This window comes from Cydia amplana, chromosome 9 (genome assembly GCF_948474715.1).
Source record: "Cydia amplana chromosome 9, ilCydAmpl1.1, whole genome shotgun sequence".
Lineage (NCBI taxonomy): Eukaryota > Metazoa > Arthropoda > Insecta > Lepidoptera > Tortricidae > Cydia > Cydia amplana.
This window is the reverse complement of record NC_086077.1, coordinates 5,661,718-5,679,751: the sequence shown is the minus strand read 5'-3', so window position 1 is coordinate 5,679,751 and position 18,034 is coordinate 5,661,718. Positions and strand designations below refer to the sequence as shown.

Sequence of the window (18,034 nt, the reverse complement as noted above, 5' to 3'; positions counted from 1 at the left end):
CATTCCTATTTAATTGAACATTATATTGCGTAGGTACATTACATCTAAACAACTAAAATTAAACCCAGATGATAATAACTAAAATTTATTGTAGGATAGGTACTTTTTATTCCGAAAATCAACTGTTGGTAAAATGGACGGATATTTTGAATCTATTTAACCTTTTGACCGCCACAGTCGGCTACGGCCGACAGCTTCGCCAATGCAATAGGGACTTACGCGGGACTCCGTAAAGTTCAATTTCCAAAAGCTTGTTTTAAGGGATATGTTTACAGTTTTAGTCATTACTAATAAAGAATTTGGTCGCTCGAGTCAGACTGTTTGCCATAACATGTAATACGAATTTTGTAAAGATATATTTTTTGTAAGTAAAACGTTCGCATTTGTTATTTTTAAATATATATTTTATATAAATATGTTTGTTTTTCTTATCAGATTGCATGTAACATTACCTATTCCTTATTTTTATTTTTTCTACAGGCATTTTCCTATAATTCCGACAGCCAAAAATCAAATGTACCTTTATTAACCATTTGATAAATGACATTAACTAGGACATAAAACTAGAAAAGAAAATCACCCTTAAGTGTGTACCCTTAAGGTAGTTAAACATCAGACCCCGATCCCCTCTAGCCAATAAAACAATACAAATTGCTACCCCAATGATCCGCTAGACTAGCTAGACAGGTGGTGCAACATGTGTGAGTACGTCAAAAACTACTGGCAGTAAGTAGATGTTTTATTATTTGGTTCCGTAACGGTGGATTTTTTTAAAGTAGCTATTTCACGAACCAATAGAGAGGAAATTTCAAGTTCGTAACTTAAATACATCTTAAATAAGTACGGCAATGTCACTCTATCGCACTAGCATATTAATGCCATAGAGAGGAAATACCAAGAAGTTAAAAAACATTTTTGACGATATACCCAAAGAGAATTAAATCACTACGTTTTATATAGCGATAGCAGCTCCACCTACCGGGTCCAACTGGTTTTTCAAACCATATCTAATCTAATTCAGGCCAGTAACGCCTTTATGAATAACGCCATAATTTTGCTAAATATTGTCATAGAGAAATATAGTAAGACAAGAGTGCTCACTCCATACATCAGTTCAGACTATTAATTTCAGTGTCTACATCTAGCATCGAGTAGCGGAACTATCAGTACTGCTACTTGATAATAGATGTAGCGCCGACCGGAAAGTCTTATCTCAACAGCATAAGACTTTCCGGTCGGTGCTACATCTATTGTCAAGTAGCAGTACTGATAGTTCCGCTACTCGATGCTAGATGCTAATAGTCTTTTTGGTACTAAAACCTTGGAGGATACAACTAAACGGAGTAGCCATTGACAGGCTTTCCCCTCTGTCGAAAATAGGCGGCCAACGGTCATACACAATGTATGGACTGACGTTTATCTGACATGGCTATTTTTACGTTACGCATACATTTGACGTTCCCCTCCCCCGCAAAAATCGGCAGACTGTTTTGTACAGAAAATTACAGACATGGCGTCTCCGTTTGATTATATCCTCCAAGACTAAAACTGATGTATGGAGTGAGCACTCTATGTATTTTTTTTTCTCTATGATATTGTTTAACTTCGCGCGCTTTATACATATAAAAGAAGAGAAAATAAGTATGTATAGTGTGTCAAAGGACTGTCTTATTTCAAACATAGACAGAGAGAGTCATACTATCTTTGTGTTACACTGGTACTAGCACCCAAAAGAAAAGGATGAGTATAGTTTTTTTTGTTCCTATTTACTGACAAATTGGTTTGACCATCATTTACTTAATATTCAACCTCTTCGAATACCTATATACTTACCTAATGCTGGCTGGATTTATGACATCATTGGCATGAACTGTCAATCACGTCAATATGTCACGTGATCCAGTATGGCAAGCAGGACGTAATTGATTCACAGTCATTTATGAGCTAACTCGGAGCTACTTAATTAATTATTGTGATCAGAACTAAAGAGCTCAGTACTATTCTTATGGGATGACAGCTGGCGCCATTTTAAAAGTTAACCAGTCTGTCGATTGTGAGTGGTAAGTATGTATTAGGTAATTGAACGTGTCAAAGACGCCAGACGCCACATCTAGTGAGTAGGTATACTTACTTAGAGACCGTGCGTGTTAGAGGGTCTGCATCCCGTGACCTGAATTGAAAGCTAAAATAAAATAATTCACGCTTCTAAGCAGGTAGCAGGCTCTACAATTCACGCTGGCTCTATTTCGTATAGTAGAGTCTGCCAGCCAGTGGCTTAAATCTAAAAATGGAAACTTGACATAATGTGGAAGCTTCCTTTCCAAGTATCACGGGTGTTGCAATGCCAAGATAAGGGTTAATGTTTCTTAGTTGACCGTTGGTCTCCCCCCGCGATTAGAATATCACCTGTCACACAGTTCCCGCTCGTTTCACCCTAGCGCGGCAAGCGGAACGGTGCCATCCGCGCCAGTCCCGATTTTTTACAATATGCTCTGCTCCCTGTGAATTGCCCTTAACTATAGACGTCTCCTTCAATGATACAAGTATAAAGATAACGCAACGCAACGTCTTTGCCGGTCACAAGTTTGTTAAAATGGTTCATATGACCGTTCATATCGCCCGTTGCGATGAGAATATTACCTGTCACACAGTTCCCGCTCGTTCCACCCTTGCTCGGCGAGCGGAACGGTGCCACCCGCACCAGTCCCGAATATTGACAATATGCTCCCCGTGAATTGCACTTATGCACGTCTTGCTCAATATGTAGGTAGGTATTACCGAATAGCATAGGTATATTCAGTTTGCGTGGATTTATGTTTATAATTCGACGGACTACGGAAGTAGGTATAAATAGCTAGGTTTTTTAGATACTTAATCATATTTTAAAGTTAGACCAAGAAAAGTCTGCAGGTATCAATAGCCCGCGCAGTGCAAGTGTTATTTACACGTAATAAATTCGTAGAAGTTCGACGTTTAAAATGATACTTGCACTGCGTGGGCTATCAAAATCGCTGCAGACTTTTCTCGGTCTGACTCTAATGTGATTTCCATATTCTATAGACGTAGGTATTAACTATAAGGTAGGTTTTCGATTTCTCATTTTGACTTTCCTGATTTTCGATATCGTTTTGGGGAACATTAAAAACTTACCCACAACCAATAGATCCTTTTTGTTTTTTTTTTTGTCTCAAGTATGAAAAAAATATGTAAAGTAAATGGTCTTTAAGGATTTCGTAGGCAGGTGATCTTTTGTAATAAAATTATTACTTACCCTTTTCGAGCAATGCTGTTGTGTCGGCTCATCGTCAAAGAAACCTTTTTTCTTTCACACGGACAAAGAAAACTGCCAAGGCAGCCGAGTTACATAGTACATTAGGGGCATTTTCCAGTTCGCGGACGCAGGACGAGGCGACGACCCCGTTAACAAACAACCACTGCCTACTTTCCCTAACGAGTGTATTCAACCCTTGACGTCAGGACCTTGTTTACTTTGAGGAACCCTTGCTGATCGACTACGATGTTGAGTGCTTTAGCACTTTATTAGAGTGAATCTAATTTGACACTCCATTTGAATTCACTGAGGCGAAGTTGTTAGGTTATGTATATGAAAATCAGTAAGTGGTCTCCTAAAAAATTGTCACATCACATTCCCGAGTTGATGCTGATTTCTAGATTAGAACTATCTTTGAACTGATTCCATACGTTAATGTGACGAGATACTATATAAACATACCTAATTATATACCTACTCTCAAATTTCGTTTTAATTTCAAGGTAGAAATCCTACCCAATTTCCATCCAAGTATTCTCCACCTCATCACTGAAAAATGCGAACAACGGCGCCGTTGCATATCGCAAAAACGGTCCTGATACGGCATTATCAAACAACTTCTGCACTTACGTAAAGGCTCGCATTATGCGTAGTTGAACCATGAAAAGTTGGAGGAAGCCCGCACGGTCTCGGTGATAAGACGATAGCCGTGAGTGGTGACAAATTGCGCCTTATGCGGGCGCCGGGGAATATCTACAGACTAAACAGCAAACCTTTGGGTAGATAGTCTGTTGTCCTTTGTCTTTCGTAGTAAAAATGCTTAGTAAAAAAAAACTTAAAACACATTAAAAACAAATCTAGCTAGTGGCTAGTCGTGATTTTTGCAACATGTGAATGTAATCAAAATATGCCGGTAATTGTCTATCAGTGGGTACAGTCAAAGAATTTAATTTCCGACCCATTTCGTACCATTTCGTACCACAGTGAGAAACAATATGAAAATCTCTAGGGATCTCATATATACTATTATCACTGTGTCAAGGTACCTACGAAATGGGTCGGAATTTTTGGGAAGTCGACTGTACGACTGTACCTACGTCTATTCTTCATTCGAAAAAAGAGCATCATGTTAGAGAAGAGAAGACCCACTCATTCAAAAACATAGGAAACGGTAATATATAATCCACTTAAATTCTCTGAAACCAACAAAACCAGGGTCCACTCTACGAGTAGGTACCTAGTCTGTCTTTAGCAGCTTAGAAGTGTAATATAGTAGACTTTTTTTTTTTTTCATTTATTTTTCAAAGATATACATAATAATTTTTATAGTCCCTCGCCAAACTGCTTAACATGCAGTTTGTTGTTTGGCAAAGTGAAACAAAAAGGATTGCATTGCGATACAGCCGTCATAAAGTGGAAGCTTCCGAGTCCATAGAATCACCCCTACACCCTCGTTCTTCAAAGCGGAAAAATATCGATCGTACGAACACCTGTTCGCGGTACAATGGGGGAGCGCACCTGCCCATACTACCACCACAATCCACCGCGCCGCCGGCCGCGCGAACGTGCGCTGACCGCCTCCACGTCACGTATCGATCCGCTGACCACCACGCACTGGCAGGTTATACCACCATTACTGCTGCCCAGCAAATCTGTTCTAAATTCAAAAGTTCTAACGGTTTGTTCTGATTTCAAAAACGTTGCGTTGCGTCAAAAGTGATTTTTCCACAGGTACTTTACAAAGTGCAACCAGTTTCACGCGGTTTTAATTCCAAAAATAGTTTTTAATTACAACGCAAGCACTTTAGAATCCAATTTTATTAAGACGCATTAATGAATTTGGTGCCGCAGCAGTTCTTTTCGTATTTCCTAGTACTACGCGCCGTCGTACAAAGCTAACATTGGAAATAATTACTTATTAATGTCAATGATTCACCGACAATGACTCATCGGTTTTTGCTGTTCCAGTGATGTGAAGCGACCATGCACATAACCTCGGGTCTGTCGCCGGCGTCGGGCGAGATGCTGGACACTTCTGTCCTGCAACTCTACGGGGAGGCCGGGGACCAATGCGGCTACTTCTCCATCGACCACGCCGTCCCCGAGTCCTCGCACACCGTGGAGATAGAATACGTTTACGAACAACCAGAAACCTACGCGCAAAATGTGGATTTAGAACCAGTAAAAGAAGAAGTACAAACAAAAAATGTGAGGAAACCGGAGAAAATAGTAGTTGACGATGAACAGGAAACAGATTTGACTAATCTAACATGGCTGCAGAACATTACGAATATTATGGCGATTCCACAGTTTCCAATACCGCCTGTGTCTCCCAGTCCTCCAATTAAGACACCTCAGACCACGAGACTGCAGAAGTTTAACCAGACTATAGCAAAGTGTCAAAGGGATTTTATGGAGAACAGAGAGGAATATCAGACCAATAGCGAGAAGAAGCCGCCGTACTCGTACAGTACGCTCATTTGCATGGCCATGCGGTACAACGATGATAAGATGACGCTGTCGGCCATATACTCGTGGATAAAGGAGAATTTTAAATATTATAGGAATGCTGACCCCACTTGGCAGGTGAGTGAGTTAACTTTAAATAACGAAGCATGAATAGATTAAACAAGTCAAGAACAGGGGATGGAAAGACACGTTCGCCGTAGGTGCATTTTCTCCAAGTCCCAACTGCCGAAAATGCGCTACTTATAAGTAATCTACTTACTATACCTTTCTCCTTATTAGTTGTATTTCTAGAAAAACTCAAATTAGGCCATAGATTGACTTTAAGGGCCTACTGCAGCCGCGTCTGGCGCTTCGTAAACCACGCCCGCTAGTTCTTCCCTCCCCGCTAACACGCACACATGGAAACGCTTCGCGCCGCACGTGAAGTTTGTGTGACCTTTTAGCACCATCTAACGTTACAGAAGTTAACTACCATTATACGTGGTCGCTGCGGTCGGCCAGAAACTTAAATTCGGAAAAAATTGAAACAGATGGCGTTGTTACTTGTTCATAATAGCAAACAATAAAATAATTAATTCATAAACCTGCATATTTATTGTTGTTTTGGAAGATGTTAACATCATAGAAGCAGCAGCGTATATAGCATATAAGTTAAGAGTATTGATAATAAGAAAATAGCACAAGAACAGAAAAGAGATTATTTTTGATAAAATATGATGAAAACAGATTTACTTGATTACGCTCACCTGACTTTGCGGTCACTAAATGCAAATTTCAACCTTATTGTTATGGGGTTACAATAACCCTGGGGTTGCAGGCGTCCATGGTCGTTATTATTATAAATGCTTTGGTTGAAATGCTTTTTAACCCTCGAATTTTTCATAGGTACAGTCACCTGCAATAATATGTTACTCTTCGACGGCCGCAAAAATATGTGACACGCTCTTATGGCTCTACAAATAAGATCTAACATGATCTACCGCAAAACGGCCTTCGGTGTGTAACATATTATTGCAGCTGACTGTACTCGTATTCATTGTTGTATAGGTAGGTATTAATATCTTTTATCCGATCGATTTGCATTTATTTGAAATAAATCACAGTGTTTAGTAATTATATGTTTTATTGAATAAGAGATTATTTAGGTATGTAAGGAATACAGGGTGCCTTTTTGAAACAGTCATTTTTAGGGTTCCGTAGCCAAATGGCAAAAAACGGAACCCTTATAGATTCGTCATGTCTGTCTGTCCGTCCGTATGTCACAGTCACTTTTTTCCGAAACTATAAGAACTATACTGTTGAAACTTGGTAAGTAGATGTATTCTGTGAACCGCATTATATTTTCACACAAAAATAGAAAAAAAAATTTTTTTTTTGGGGGTTTCCCATACTTAGAACAACTGAAACTCAAGAGACACTTCCAAAGTGGTAAAATGTGTGTGTCCCCCCCCTGTAACTTCTAAAATAAGAGAATGATAAAACTAAAAAAAATATATGATGTACATTACCATGCAAACTTCCACCGAAAATTGGTTTGAACAAGATCTAGTAAGTAGTTTTTTTTTAATACGTCATAAATCCCCTAAATACGGAACCCTTCATGGGCGAGTCCGACTCGCACTTGGCCGCTTTTTCTGGATAGTTTTGAATTTCAATTGTCAGGGGTGTCTACATTATTTTTTAATACATTTTACAACGACAACAAACAAAAGTTCAAATTCGCCGTATTTTTATTACCCGGGTCGATCGCAACAAAATAGAAAATCATGTTTTTCAAATCTAAGCGTTATTGTAATTTATCTCAAATAACCAAAAAGTCAATCTGACTAGAACTTAAAAACGAACTGAATTATTTTAATATGTCGATTTTTCTTGGTGACCCAGGAGAATTTTTTTTTATCCCATACAAAAAGAGCGTATCCCAATCGCGTATCGGTTTTGGTTTTTACTTATAAGTGTGAAAAATATATTCTACCATATACGAAGGATGTGTTTTTTTTTCATGTTTTATGTGTCTTTTTGTACAATAAAGTGTTTTACTGCTACTAATATATCATATTAACGATTAACTAAAAAGGTATTTACATCTAATTTAACTGGTAAATTATTAAAGTCCGCTAAAATTAATATACATATATTCAAAAAAATATTTGTTAATATGTCCCAAAATCATGGCTCATTTTTTAAGTCTCCTGACTTACCAAACATATCGCAACGAAGGCAAGGGTACAACGCGGCATCGTGAACCTAATAACGTAACGTTTCAGTTACTTTTTTAGTCGCCGACCATTTTATCCGGGGTACGAAAAGAGGTATTAGATCTATCCTGGGTCTAATATGTTATAAAAACATAGTTTTTTGAAAAATGTTCGTAGGTAGTACACAAAATTTACATTTTCTTTTAAATGTGATTTGGGTCATCGTTCTCCCTGGTGACTTTTCTGGTGACCCAAGAGACATCAATTTTATTATGACTCAGGAGACTTTTTTTCTATGCACTTTGATTTTTTTGATGCGCTAATTTTGTGATATAAAAAATAACTTTAAACTGCTGATATACTTATATCACTTTGCTGATGAGTGGAAGTGGAATTTAAACTTAATTTATTGTTCTCTCCCTTGACATTTTGGCATACATTTAACATGCTGCAGTGCACTCCTAACGTTAATAAAGACATAATTTTTAGAAAAAGCTTTAGAAAAACTCACTCTTGAGCTTAAAACGATTAAGTCCTTATCATATTATGTTAGATTTTTAGTACAGACCCCAAATCAGTGAAAATGTGTCTTAGCCAACTCAATTTGTCTCTGGGAAAAGTACGATATCCCTAAAAATTGTACGTACATTTCGCATTTTTCTGAAGGAACGGAATTCATAAATTGGGTTATTATTATTTTTTCAGATTATTTGATTGCATTGACATATCACCAAGATAGATAGAACATTTAAGTTACCAGAAGAAAAGCATTTGTGTTCTTTTATACAGTGTGGAAAAAGTAGGTTCGATTCCCAGGCGCGACTAAGCGAATTTAAAAAAAAACAACGTGTTGCATTCCGGGAGTGCCGACAGAAGTGAAAACTCAATGACTAGTCCAAAATGTCTGCAGCACTATGTATAATTGACCCATCCTCCTTTCTATTGAAAACTTTTGGTTCCGAAATTGCTGGTCAGTGAGCTTGTTTAAAATTCGAAATTCAAATTTATAGCGTTAATTGTTTAAAATTCGAATAGAAATTGTAAAGTTACCTTGCAGACCTCGCGTCTAAATATATTTGGTCATGATATTTTGAGTTTTATTCACCAGTACTAGAGTTCACTTTTATTAGCGATTTCATCAAGATGTAGCTTTATTGAATTATATTTGAGTGATATAAAGTTATAATACTGTGAGATCCTCGTATTTCAGCCCGTACAAGATTATAACCTTTTTCATGTAATGTCATTGAGTTTTTCTTTATTGATTTAAATGCCATCTAAACCTTACGGTCACATGATCGCCTTACGCTGTCTCGAGTTTATCATTTTTTCCCCACCTCATAAAGTGCCTAGCGCCGCTAAAGAAGTTTTCACTTCAAAAATCTTTGAATGCAGTTGTTTCTTTAAAAAACAATAATGTTTCATTTAAGTAAAATGAGCAAACTTAAGGTTTTAAGGCACTTTCCCTCCAGGGCCCATAATTTTTTTCCACCCGGTAGTAGACAACAATTTTTTTCGACTAAATGAAGTTTTATTAGATAAATCGTTGATCACATGGTTCGTTTCACACATCACATCAAATCGTTTGTCATCACAATCAAAATTTGTCAAAAGTAATGAAATTTATGCCAAAAAAACATAAATAAAACATATAAATTCAACACATTTTTTTAATAAAAATCTTTCTCGATGATATAAAAAAGAACATCGACAAATTATGTTCAAAGAATTAATATCAAAACAGATGTCATAATTAGGATTGGCTACTTTAAGAAAGGGACACTGAGATTTAATCCTCTCGCTCTGCACGTTTTTCTCATTCCTCCTTGTCAAGCCAAAATAAACTATAAAATGATAGTAACACAGTACATTGTAATATTCACTTTTCCCACGGTATCACATGTCATTGTAAATTACTTATGTGAAATTGTAGTGGCGTGCGACTTTCAAACCGGAGGTCACGGGTTCGAACCCCGGCCCGTGCAAGTGAGTTTTTGTAAGTAGAGACCTTTTTTAGTGGTACTTAAATATAATAACTTTTCGTATTATTGAAATAAAATATTTTATTCAAACAAACTTAATAATATAATAATTAAAACGAATAATATCAATTAGTTTTTAATATTTATTCAATTATTTTAAATTATTTGAGCATGAAACATACTAGATTTATTTTTATCATTACAATAGAAAAAAAGCAAAAAATATATTCTTATAGATATTTTATTTTCAAACAAAAATAAAGCAAAAAGTTACGGTTAGATTCTGATGGCTAAATACCAAACAGCTACCGATACATTTCAATATCTGTCGAAATTTCCTAACCCGTTGTAACTGACAAAGAGTAATAGATTTCGACGTAGCATGACGTAGCTAAGCAAACACGCACACATGCGTAACGTATAGGCCTGTAAGAAGGCACCATCATAGGTTTACCTCCGATTCCGTTACTACTCAATGGAGTTACGACTCAACGTTTATTGGATATTAAAATTTTACGTAATTCGGAGCGCTGCGCGAAGTGACATAGGTCTTACCTCTTTGAGGCACGACGGCCATCTAACATTACTGGCATAAAGGATGCATTTATGACTTTGACGCATGACAGAAAGAGAAACCGAACTGCGTAAAATGGGCGTTTGCTGTTGAATTCATAAAATCAAAAATCGATAATAAATCCATCGGTAAAGGATAATAAGTTAATATTTAGTTCTTTGAAAGTTAAGACGAGATGAAAACCTTTGCTGTAAGGTGGATTGTGCTGGATATGGATGTGTTTTCTAGTTGCACGAAGCTAAAACCGAAAAATGAACACGTAAGTTTGGATTTATTTTCTATCGAGAAAATTTTAAGCATTCGTGTTTCGACTACTACGAAATGTCTTATCATATAGTCAAGAAACATATATCCGAAAATCACTACTGTTTGTTTCCGGGGCTAGCCACTGCCACCTTTCTAAGATCCTGTTATTTTTCGATGCACGGCCTTAATTACTCGGTTGATATTGGTGTACAATTTTATTTCATAATAATACACGGAAATTGTATTTATTTGAGCAATAGGTATAATTTTATGTGACCAGTCAGTGGCCTTCATCTATTAGATTCTAGATGGCTGCGTTGATCATCTGTGAGGAGTTATATTTTGTGCATGTCTCTAATAATGTAAGTATAAATAGGTAACGCTTGTCTGAATAAAGGCCAGTCTTTACGCAATACTCGTGTTGTTTACTTGCTGCCCTACTTCCCGCTCCACATGGCGATCCTGCCACGTGCGGTGTCGGGTTCTGAAGTCGGAAGTGCAACCGCGCACTTTATATGAACAAAGTGGATACAATTTAATACCTTTTATTTCTTATTCGACGTGTGCCAGAATAAATATACAATTAAAAATTAATATGTGCAACTCCAGAGTGGAAAAAGATGCCGTGTTTATCACCCAAAATTCTGCCGGGAAAGGCAATAATGATGCGACGACTGAAATGAAAAATCACCTCTCGTTGATTAGCATTTTGATGATTGTGATGTGCACCTTAATGTTTATTGGAGGTTTATACATTATCTACAGGCTGTACAAAAGATGCCACGAATCATGGGCTGCTGACTGGATTGTGCAATACAACCTTCGCAGATCTCTTCGTAACGATCGCCGTGAACTTGAGGATACCCACTGCCGTGGATGCTCTGCTGCACTTGAGAACCATGTGAGATCGTGGCTGATAAAATAAATAAATAAAATATTAACTTTATCTCTCTGAATATATATTTTTAAGTGCTACCGTCTAATAAATAAACAAAAAATGGAAACTGAAAATATAAGTGTCGATGAGTTTTTGCCCGCAAAGAATCCAATCAAGCTCAAAAATGTGAAGCGAAGAGCCGTGTCTGAATCAGGGGATGTTATGGAAGTTGAAGAGCACAATGGTATCCAAGGGAAAGCTAAACACACACGGCCTAAAGCAAAGAGGTCGAAGAAAAACCAGGAACCTAACGAGACCAAAGTTAACATGAGAAAAATCCCAGTCCCCGCTCACAGATACACCCCACTCAAAGAGGCCTGGCTGAAGATCTTCACACCAGTCGTGGAGCACCTGTTCCTGCAAGTGCGGTTCAACACCAAGACGAGGAATGTAGAGATCAAGGTTGGCCCGGAGACTAAAGATGTCGCCAACCTGCAGAAGGCTGCTGACTTTGTTAAGGCTTTCATCTACGGCTTCGAAGTAGAAGACGCACTCGCGCTCCTCCGACTAGACGACTTATTCGTGGAATCACCGAAATGTATAGAAACCCATAATAAATTACCGGGTTCAGTAGAGTTACGGTTTATTAGTAGGATGGAATTAGATACGCGAAAAAAGAAAGTCATGTTAAAAAATGACTACGAAAATAAAATATTTTTATATGATTGCAATAAAAACATTATCTTTATTAAATTTCTGGACTCTTCATCACAAATTTCGCCAGGCGAGTTTGTGAAAGAGCTGGACTTGTTTTGTTGTAAAATTAATATAAACATGATATACATCGTAAAAAATAAAATGATGGAAATATTTATACAAAAATTAATGAATGAAATAGAAACCAGAATGTCAAATAAAAGTGAAAATTGGCATTTTAAAAGATATAATAAGAGTTTCTGACAGCGAACAACGTAAGATAATTTTAAATGACTTTCACCTTTTGCCCACTAGTGGTCACGCGGGCATGAGACGAATGTATAATAATTTAAAAAAATATTACTTCTGGCCGGGAATGGAAAATGACATTAGAAGTTTTGTAAAACGCTGTGACAAGTGCCAAAAAAATAAATATGCTACCCCCATTAAAGAACCAATGGTAATCACGACAACTGCAACATATGCCTTCGAAAAAATTTTTTTAGATTTAGTTGGCCCTTTAGAGACCGATGATGATGGTTATTCATACATACTCACATTACAGTGCGAACTAACAAAATTTGTAGAAGCTTATCCATTGTTTTCTAAAAGAAGTAAAGACGTAGCTATGTCATTGGTAAACAATTTTATACTTAGATACGGCGTTCCCAGGCAGATAGCTTCCGATCGGGGCACGGAGTTTGTGTCATCCATCTTTAAAGAGGTAAGTACACTACTAAATATAAAACAATTAAACTCCACAGCGTATCACCATCAAAGTATAGGCGCTCTCGAGAACACGCATAAACATTTAGCTGCATTCTTACGTATCCAAACTGATACTCACCCTGAAACTTGGAGCACTTGGCTGCCATTTTGGAGTTTTTCGTTTAATACATCGGTGCATACCGAAACCAAATATACCCCGTTTGAACTTGTGTATGGCAGGAAGTGTAATTTACCTAGTAATTTGTTGGGAAATATAGTACAACCCTTATATAATCATGAAAGCTACCCAAAAGAATTAAAATACCGAATCCAATTAAGTCAAAAAGAAGCACGTGAGAATTTAATAAAATCTAAACAATCAAGAAAAATCAGGTATGATTCAAAAACAAATTGTATTTTATACAAGCCAAACGACAAGGTTTTGATTAAAAATGAAGTTGGCAATAAATTAGCAAATGTTTACTTGGGACCATACCGAGTTTTACGCGACTTGTCTCCTAATGTGGAAGTCGAAATTGATGGAAAATCAATGTTAGTACATAAGAATAGAACTAAGCCCTACTATGAATAATATATACATATAGATATATTGAATTAGCTAAAAAAATATATATATATTATATATATTTGTTATGTAAAAGTGTAAAAGTAAACAAATCTTGTATAATCACTAGTATATTAAAAAAAAATGTTATATGTTATACATTTTTTTTTCCTTTAAAAGGGGAGGTGTGAGGAGTTATATTTTGTGCATGTCTCTAATAATGTAAGTATAAATAGGTAACGCTTGTCTGAATAAAGGCCAGTCTTTACGCAATACTCGTGTTGTTTACTTGCTGCCCTACTTCCCGCTCCACAATCACACACATATAACGTTTATAAAGGAATCGGAAATGTAGTATGTAACTAATAATATGAACGCTCATAACGAATTAATAGTTCCGAAATTACCTACCAAAATCATGCAAGTGGCTTTTTCGAAACCTGGTTCCTTCACGCCACTTTCCTCCTACACGGACGGACGGACGGACACGGTACCTACTAGATGGATTAAGGAGCATTCATATAAAATACGATTCGTGGTCACCATACTTTGACTCTACTTACTACGGTTTAGTAGCATCCATGTTTACTCCCTCTGCCTCACGTAAATTACAAATATAAAGAAAAATTGAGTTCTATCTAGAGGGTAAACTTACTTGCGATAGTATATAAATTAGTTTAGGATACAGTTGAGTGCTGGAGTCCGCTGTGTAGTAATTTACAAGTAAATGATCGCCAATGTGAGTTATATCGCGATCTTTGTAAACGTTGCATAAAATAAAGGAAAGTTTGATGAGTTACTTAGACACTAAGCTACGCTTATTGTTCTATTTTGGAGTCTTCCGCTTGCTGAGGTCTCAATCAATTAACAGAAAGAGGAAACAACATTGTTAAATAGCTTCTCCTTCTTCCTCGCGTTGTCTCGGCATTTTTCCACGGATCATGGGAGCCTGGGGTCCGCTTGACAACTAATCCCAGTAATTGGCGTGGGCACTAGTTTTTACGAAAGCGACTACCATCTGACCTTCTAACCCAGAGGGTAAACTAGGCCCGTATTGGGATTAGTCCGGTTTCCTCGCGATGTTTTCCTTCACCAAAAAGCGACTGGTAAATATCAAATGATATTTCGTACATAAGTTCCGAAAAACTCATTGGTACGAGCCGGGGTTCGAACCCGCAACCTCCGGATTGCAAGTCGCACGCTCTTACCGCTAGACCACCATTGTTAAATAGCTATTATAGCTATTTAACAATGTCAATAGACAAAATATTCGAAGGTCTGCCAAATATTGGAGTTATACCACCACCTACCATGTTTATTTATTTATATGAGCTTGTTTATTTATTTATTTATATGTTTATTTATTTACTGCTGGGCAAAGGCCCCCCTCCTCCCTTTCCACGTATCCCGGTCTTGACCCGTCTCCCACCAGTTCCTGTCAAAGACGTCTAGGTCATCACGCCAACGCCGTCGAGGTTTGCCGCGACCTAGAGTTCGATTTTGTAGACCTAACCATGTAGATTATTTTTATTTAATTAGCAAATTTTCCAGGCTCTAAGTTAGATAAGAACATGTGCAACTATCCCGGTGTTATCGGACCGGGAGCCCCCTATTTAATCAACGTTAAATCGGCATGCGATTAGATTACGCATAATTGGTAATATCAAGCAATATGTCAGCCGTGAATTTTATTTCGAGTGGCTTACTGATGTGATATGATTCATGTGATATGGGATTCATTCCCAAATGCTGAACGGATATGATTCATACGAGTATGTTATAATTTATTGCGTTCATATTAATGTTTTGTCCAGTCCCCGACCAATTAATAAGGCAATTGAGAATTTGTTTAATACCCAGTATTTATGTTCAGGTCATAAATTATAAGGGATGACTTTCAGTGTCTTTATTTTAATCTTTTTTTAAGCATTTTTTCTCTTACAGAACTCAATAAGGCACAACCTATCACTAAACAAAGTATTCGTGAAAGTCGCCCGTTCGAAACAGGAGCCTGGGAAAGGTGGCTTTTGGAAACTAGACCTGGGACACCTCAAGGGGACCCAGCGTATCTCCAACAGGTCACATAAGAAGAAGAAGGCCGACAGTGCCAAGACAGAAACAAATGAAGATCGGACAGCTGTCGCGAACATACCACAAGTTGTTCAAGGGATAGCGACTGATATGGGACATGCTGTGAGCTTACATTTGCCTGAGTTTATTAGTCTACCGTTGCCTGAAATAACGTTGGACAGTCATGTCGGAGCCAACGTGATTGTGGAACCAGTGGCGCCCCCGCCGTTGATACAAGAAGACGACTTGAGCTCTCTGCTCCTGAATCCGACGGATTGGGACGATCTGCAGTTGGACATGCTGGACAACTATCTCGACTCTTGCTTCAAATAAAGGTAAGGTGATACTGATGTGAAGTGAAAACAAGGGTATTTCGACATTTCACTTAGTCTGCGCTCCAAGGTGGTCAGTATGCGAAACAGAGCTAAGAAATTACAAAGAACATCTTTCTTTTGGATGACAGAGTGAGAGGGTACAACAGTATTACTTAAATTAGGTTTATAGAATCTACGAAAATATTTCTTAAACAACGTTTTCGCGATTAACATATAATAGGTAGTAATTCATACGAATGCATTCAACTCCCACTTTTTGAACATTGCTAAAAAACATGCAGTAAACAGTGATGAGCAACTGTCCAAACAGTACGTCAGTAGGCACTTAGGCGGCACTGATATACCGTCATTTACACTTCCTGTTGTTACTCGTGAGCTTTTGGATAAAACTATAAAGTCAATGTTAAAAACTAGTACCACTGTAGATGTATATGACATGTCTCTAAATATCATAATAAGTATATGGCCTATATCTGAAATATTAGTAGTTTTAGTTAATGACATGTTTCAAGCTGGAATATATCCGAATGTGCTAAAAAATACACGTGTATGTCCGGTGTATAAAGGAAAGGGTGACAAGAGTGATGTAAACAATTATAGGCCCATAACGATCGTACCTACCGTCTCAAAACTTGTGGAGTCCATTTTATCATCTTCTCTAATGACCTATTTAGAACAGAATGCTTTACTCACCGACAATCAGTACGCCTACAGACAAAAACGCTCCACTACTATGGCAGCACATAAAATCGTCGACTGCATTTTGACTGGTCTAGACGACAGGTACAAGATGGCAGCCATACTGTGCGATTTGTCTAAGGCTTTTGACATCATTAGCCATAATTTGCTCTTAAATAAATTAAATCTGTATGGCATAAATGGTTCTGCACACAAATTGTTTGCATCGTTCTTGTCTGACCGTCAGCAAGTGGTGAAAATGTCACTCAATGGCAGAAAATATGTTTCAGACACTGGTAATGTAAATTTGGGCATTCCTCAAGGGTCAGCAGCCGGTAATACACTGTTTTTATTATTTGTGAACGACTTACCCTCTGCAATCACAAATGGGCTATCTGTGTTATTTGCAGATGACACAACTGTTGTCGTGAGTGCAAAAACACACGCGCAGTTAGCCGAGGGAATACATGATGCGTGTGACCAGCTACAAACATGGTTTTCATCAAATGGCCTACTGTTAAATATAGTGAAATCCAATGTGATGATGTTCTCGGGTCGCAGTATCACAGTGCCTCCATGTATTAGTAACGGTCCAATGCCATTATGCAATGAAACAAAATTTCTGGGTTTCATACTTGACTCGAATCTCAACTGGAAGTGCCATGTCGATCAGCTTTGTAATAGGTTGAGCAGTTCTATATTTGCTTTAAAAAAGCTACAGCCTCTGATATCAAGGAAGTCACTCAAAGCTGTATATTTTTCGCACTTTCACTCCTTGATGTCATACGGTACACTGATTTGGGGAAATTCCACAGATGCCACGAGAGTTTTAATTCTCCAAAAACGTGCTATCCGTTTACTAGCTGGAGTTAAGCCAATGCACCACTGTAAGGAACTTTTTAAAAATAATGGTATAATGACACATTATTCCTTATACATGTTTCAAGTTCTGATGTTCGTGAGAGGGAACTTGTCCTTGTTCAAACGTGTCGAAGTCATGGGCAAACAAATCAGATCGACGGGAAGACTGCGAACAGTGCCGCGTCGCATGGCACTTTCATGTAAGAATCCGCGAGTAATAGGCCCAACTTATTACGAACGTCTACCCGCCGAATTAAGAACTGAAATATCTGACGAAGCATTTGAACGTCGACTGAGGAACTTTTTATTGAATAACCCATTGTATTCAGTGGACGAATATATGGAATTAAAATTGTAATAATTGTTTGAAATTGTATACCTACTTTGTTTATGTAAAATTGATTTTATTTGACATTCGTTCTGATTTATTATTCTTACCGCTCTTAGTATAAGTATGACGATCATTATGAGATACCTACTATATATATTTTGTTTGACATGTAT

General features: G+C 37.5%; 2 protein-coding genes across 4 annotated transcripts; both read left to right on the top strand.

Moving 5' to 3' along the window:
• Positions 1-4,640: 4,640 nt before the first annotated feature.
• Positions 4,641-16,115, top strand: LOC134650666 (forkhead box protein J1-like). Of its 3 annotated transcripts, none has more exons than XM_063505599.1 (3): positions 4,641-4,892; positions 5,240-5,857; positions 15,531-16,115. In XM_063505599.1, the coding sequence occupies exons 2-3, from the start codon at positions 5,255-5,257 to the stop codon at positions 15,987-15,989; spliced, it is 1,062 nt and encodes a 353-aa protein (XP_063361669.1). In that variant the 5' UTR covers positions 4,641-4,892; positions 5,240-5,254; the 3' UTR covers positions 15,990-16,115. The 3 variants fall into 3 exon arrangements, with proteins under 3 accessions (XP_063361669.1, XP_063361670.1, XP_063361668.1); XM_063505600.1 differs by having other exon boundaries at positions 4,641-4,949; XM_063505598.1 differs by having other exon boundaries at positions 4,641-5,857.
• LOC134650758 (RNA-binding protein pno1-like) lies at positions 11,634-15,473 on the top strand. The gene is made up of 2 exons (XM_063505692.1): positions 11,634-12,215; positions 15,460-15,473. The coding sequence occupies exons 1-2, from the start codon at positions 11,738-11,740 to the stop codon at positions 15,471-15,473; spliced, it is 492 nt and encodes a 163-aa protein (XP_063361762.1). The 5' UTR covers positions 11,634-11,737.
• Positions 16,116-18,034: the final 1,919 nt, after the last annotated feature.

What these genes read in the sequence shown, in the direction of transcription:
- LOC134650666 (XM_063505599.1), top strand. Translation starts at nt 5,255, where the DNA reads ATGCACATAACCTCGGGTCTGTCGCCGGCGTCGGGCGAGATGCTGGAC. An exon ending in ATGCTGACCCCACTTGGCAG is followed by an intron (nt 5,858 to 15,530) that starts GTGAGTGAGTTA and finishes TTTCTCTTACAG; the next exon opens with AACTCAATAAGGCACAACCT.
- LOC134650758 (XM_063505692.1), top strand. Translation starts at nt 11,738, where the DNA reads ATGGAAACTGAAAATATAAGTGTCGATGAGTTTTTGCCCGCAAAGAAT.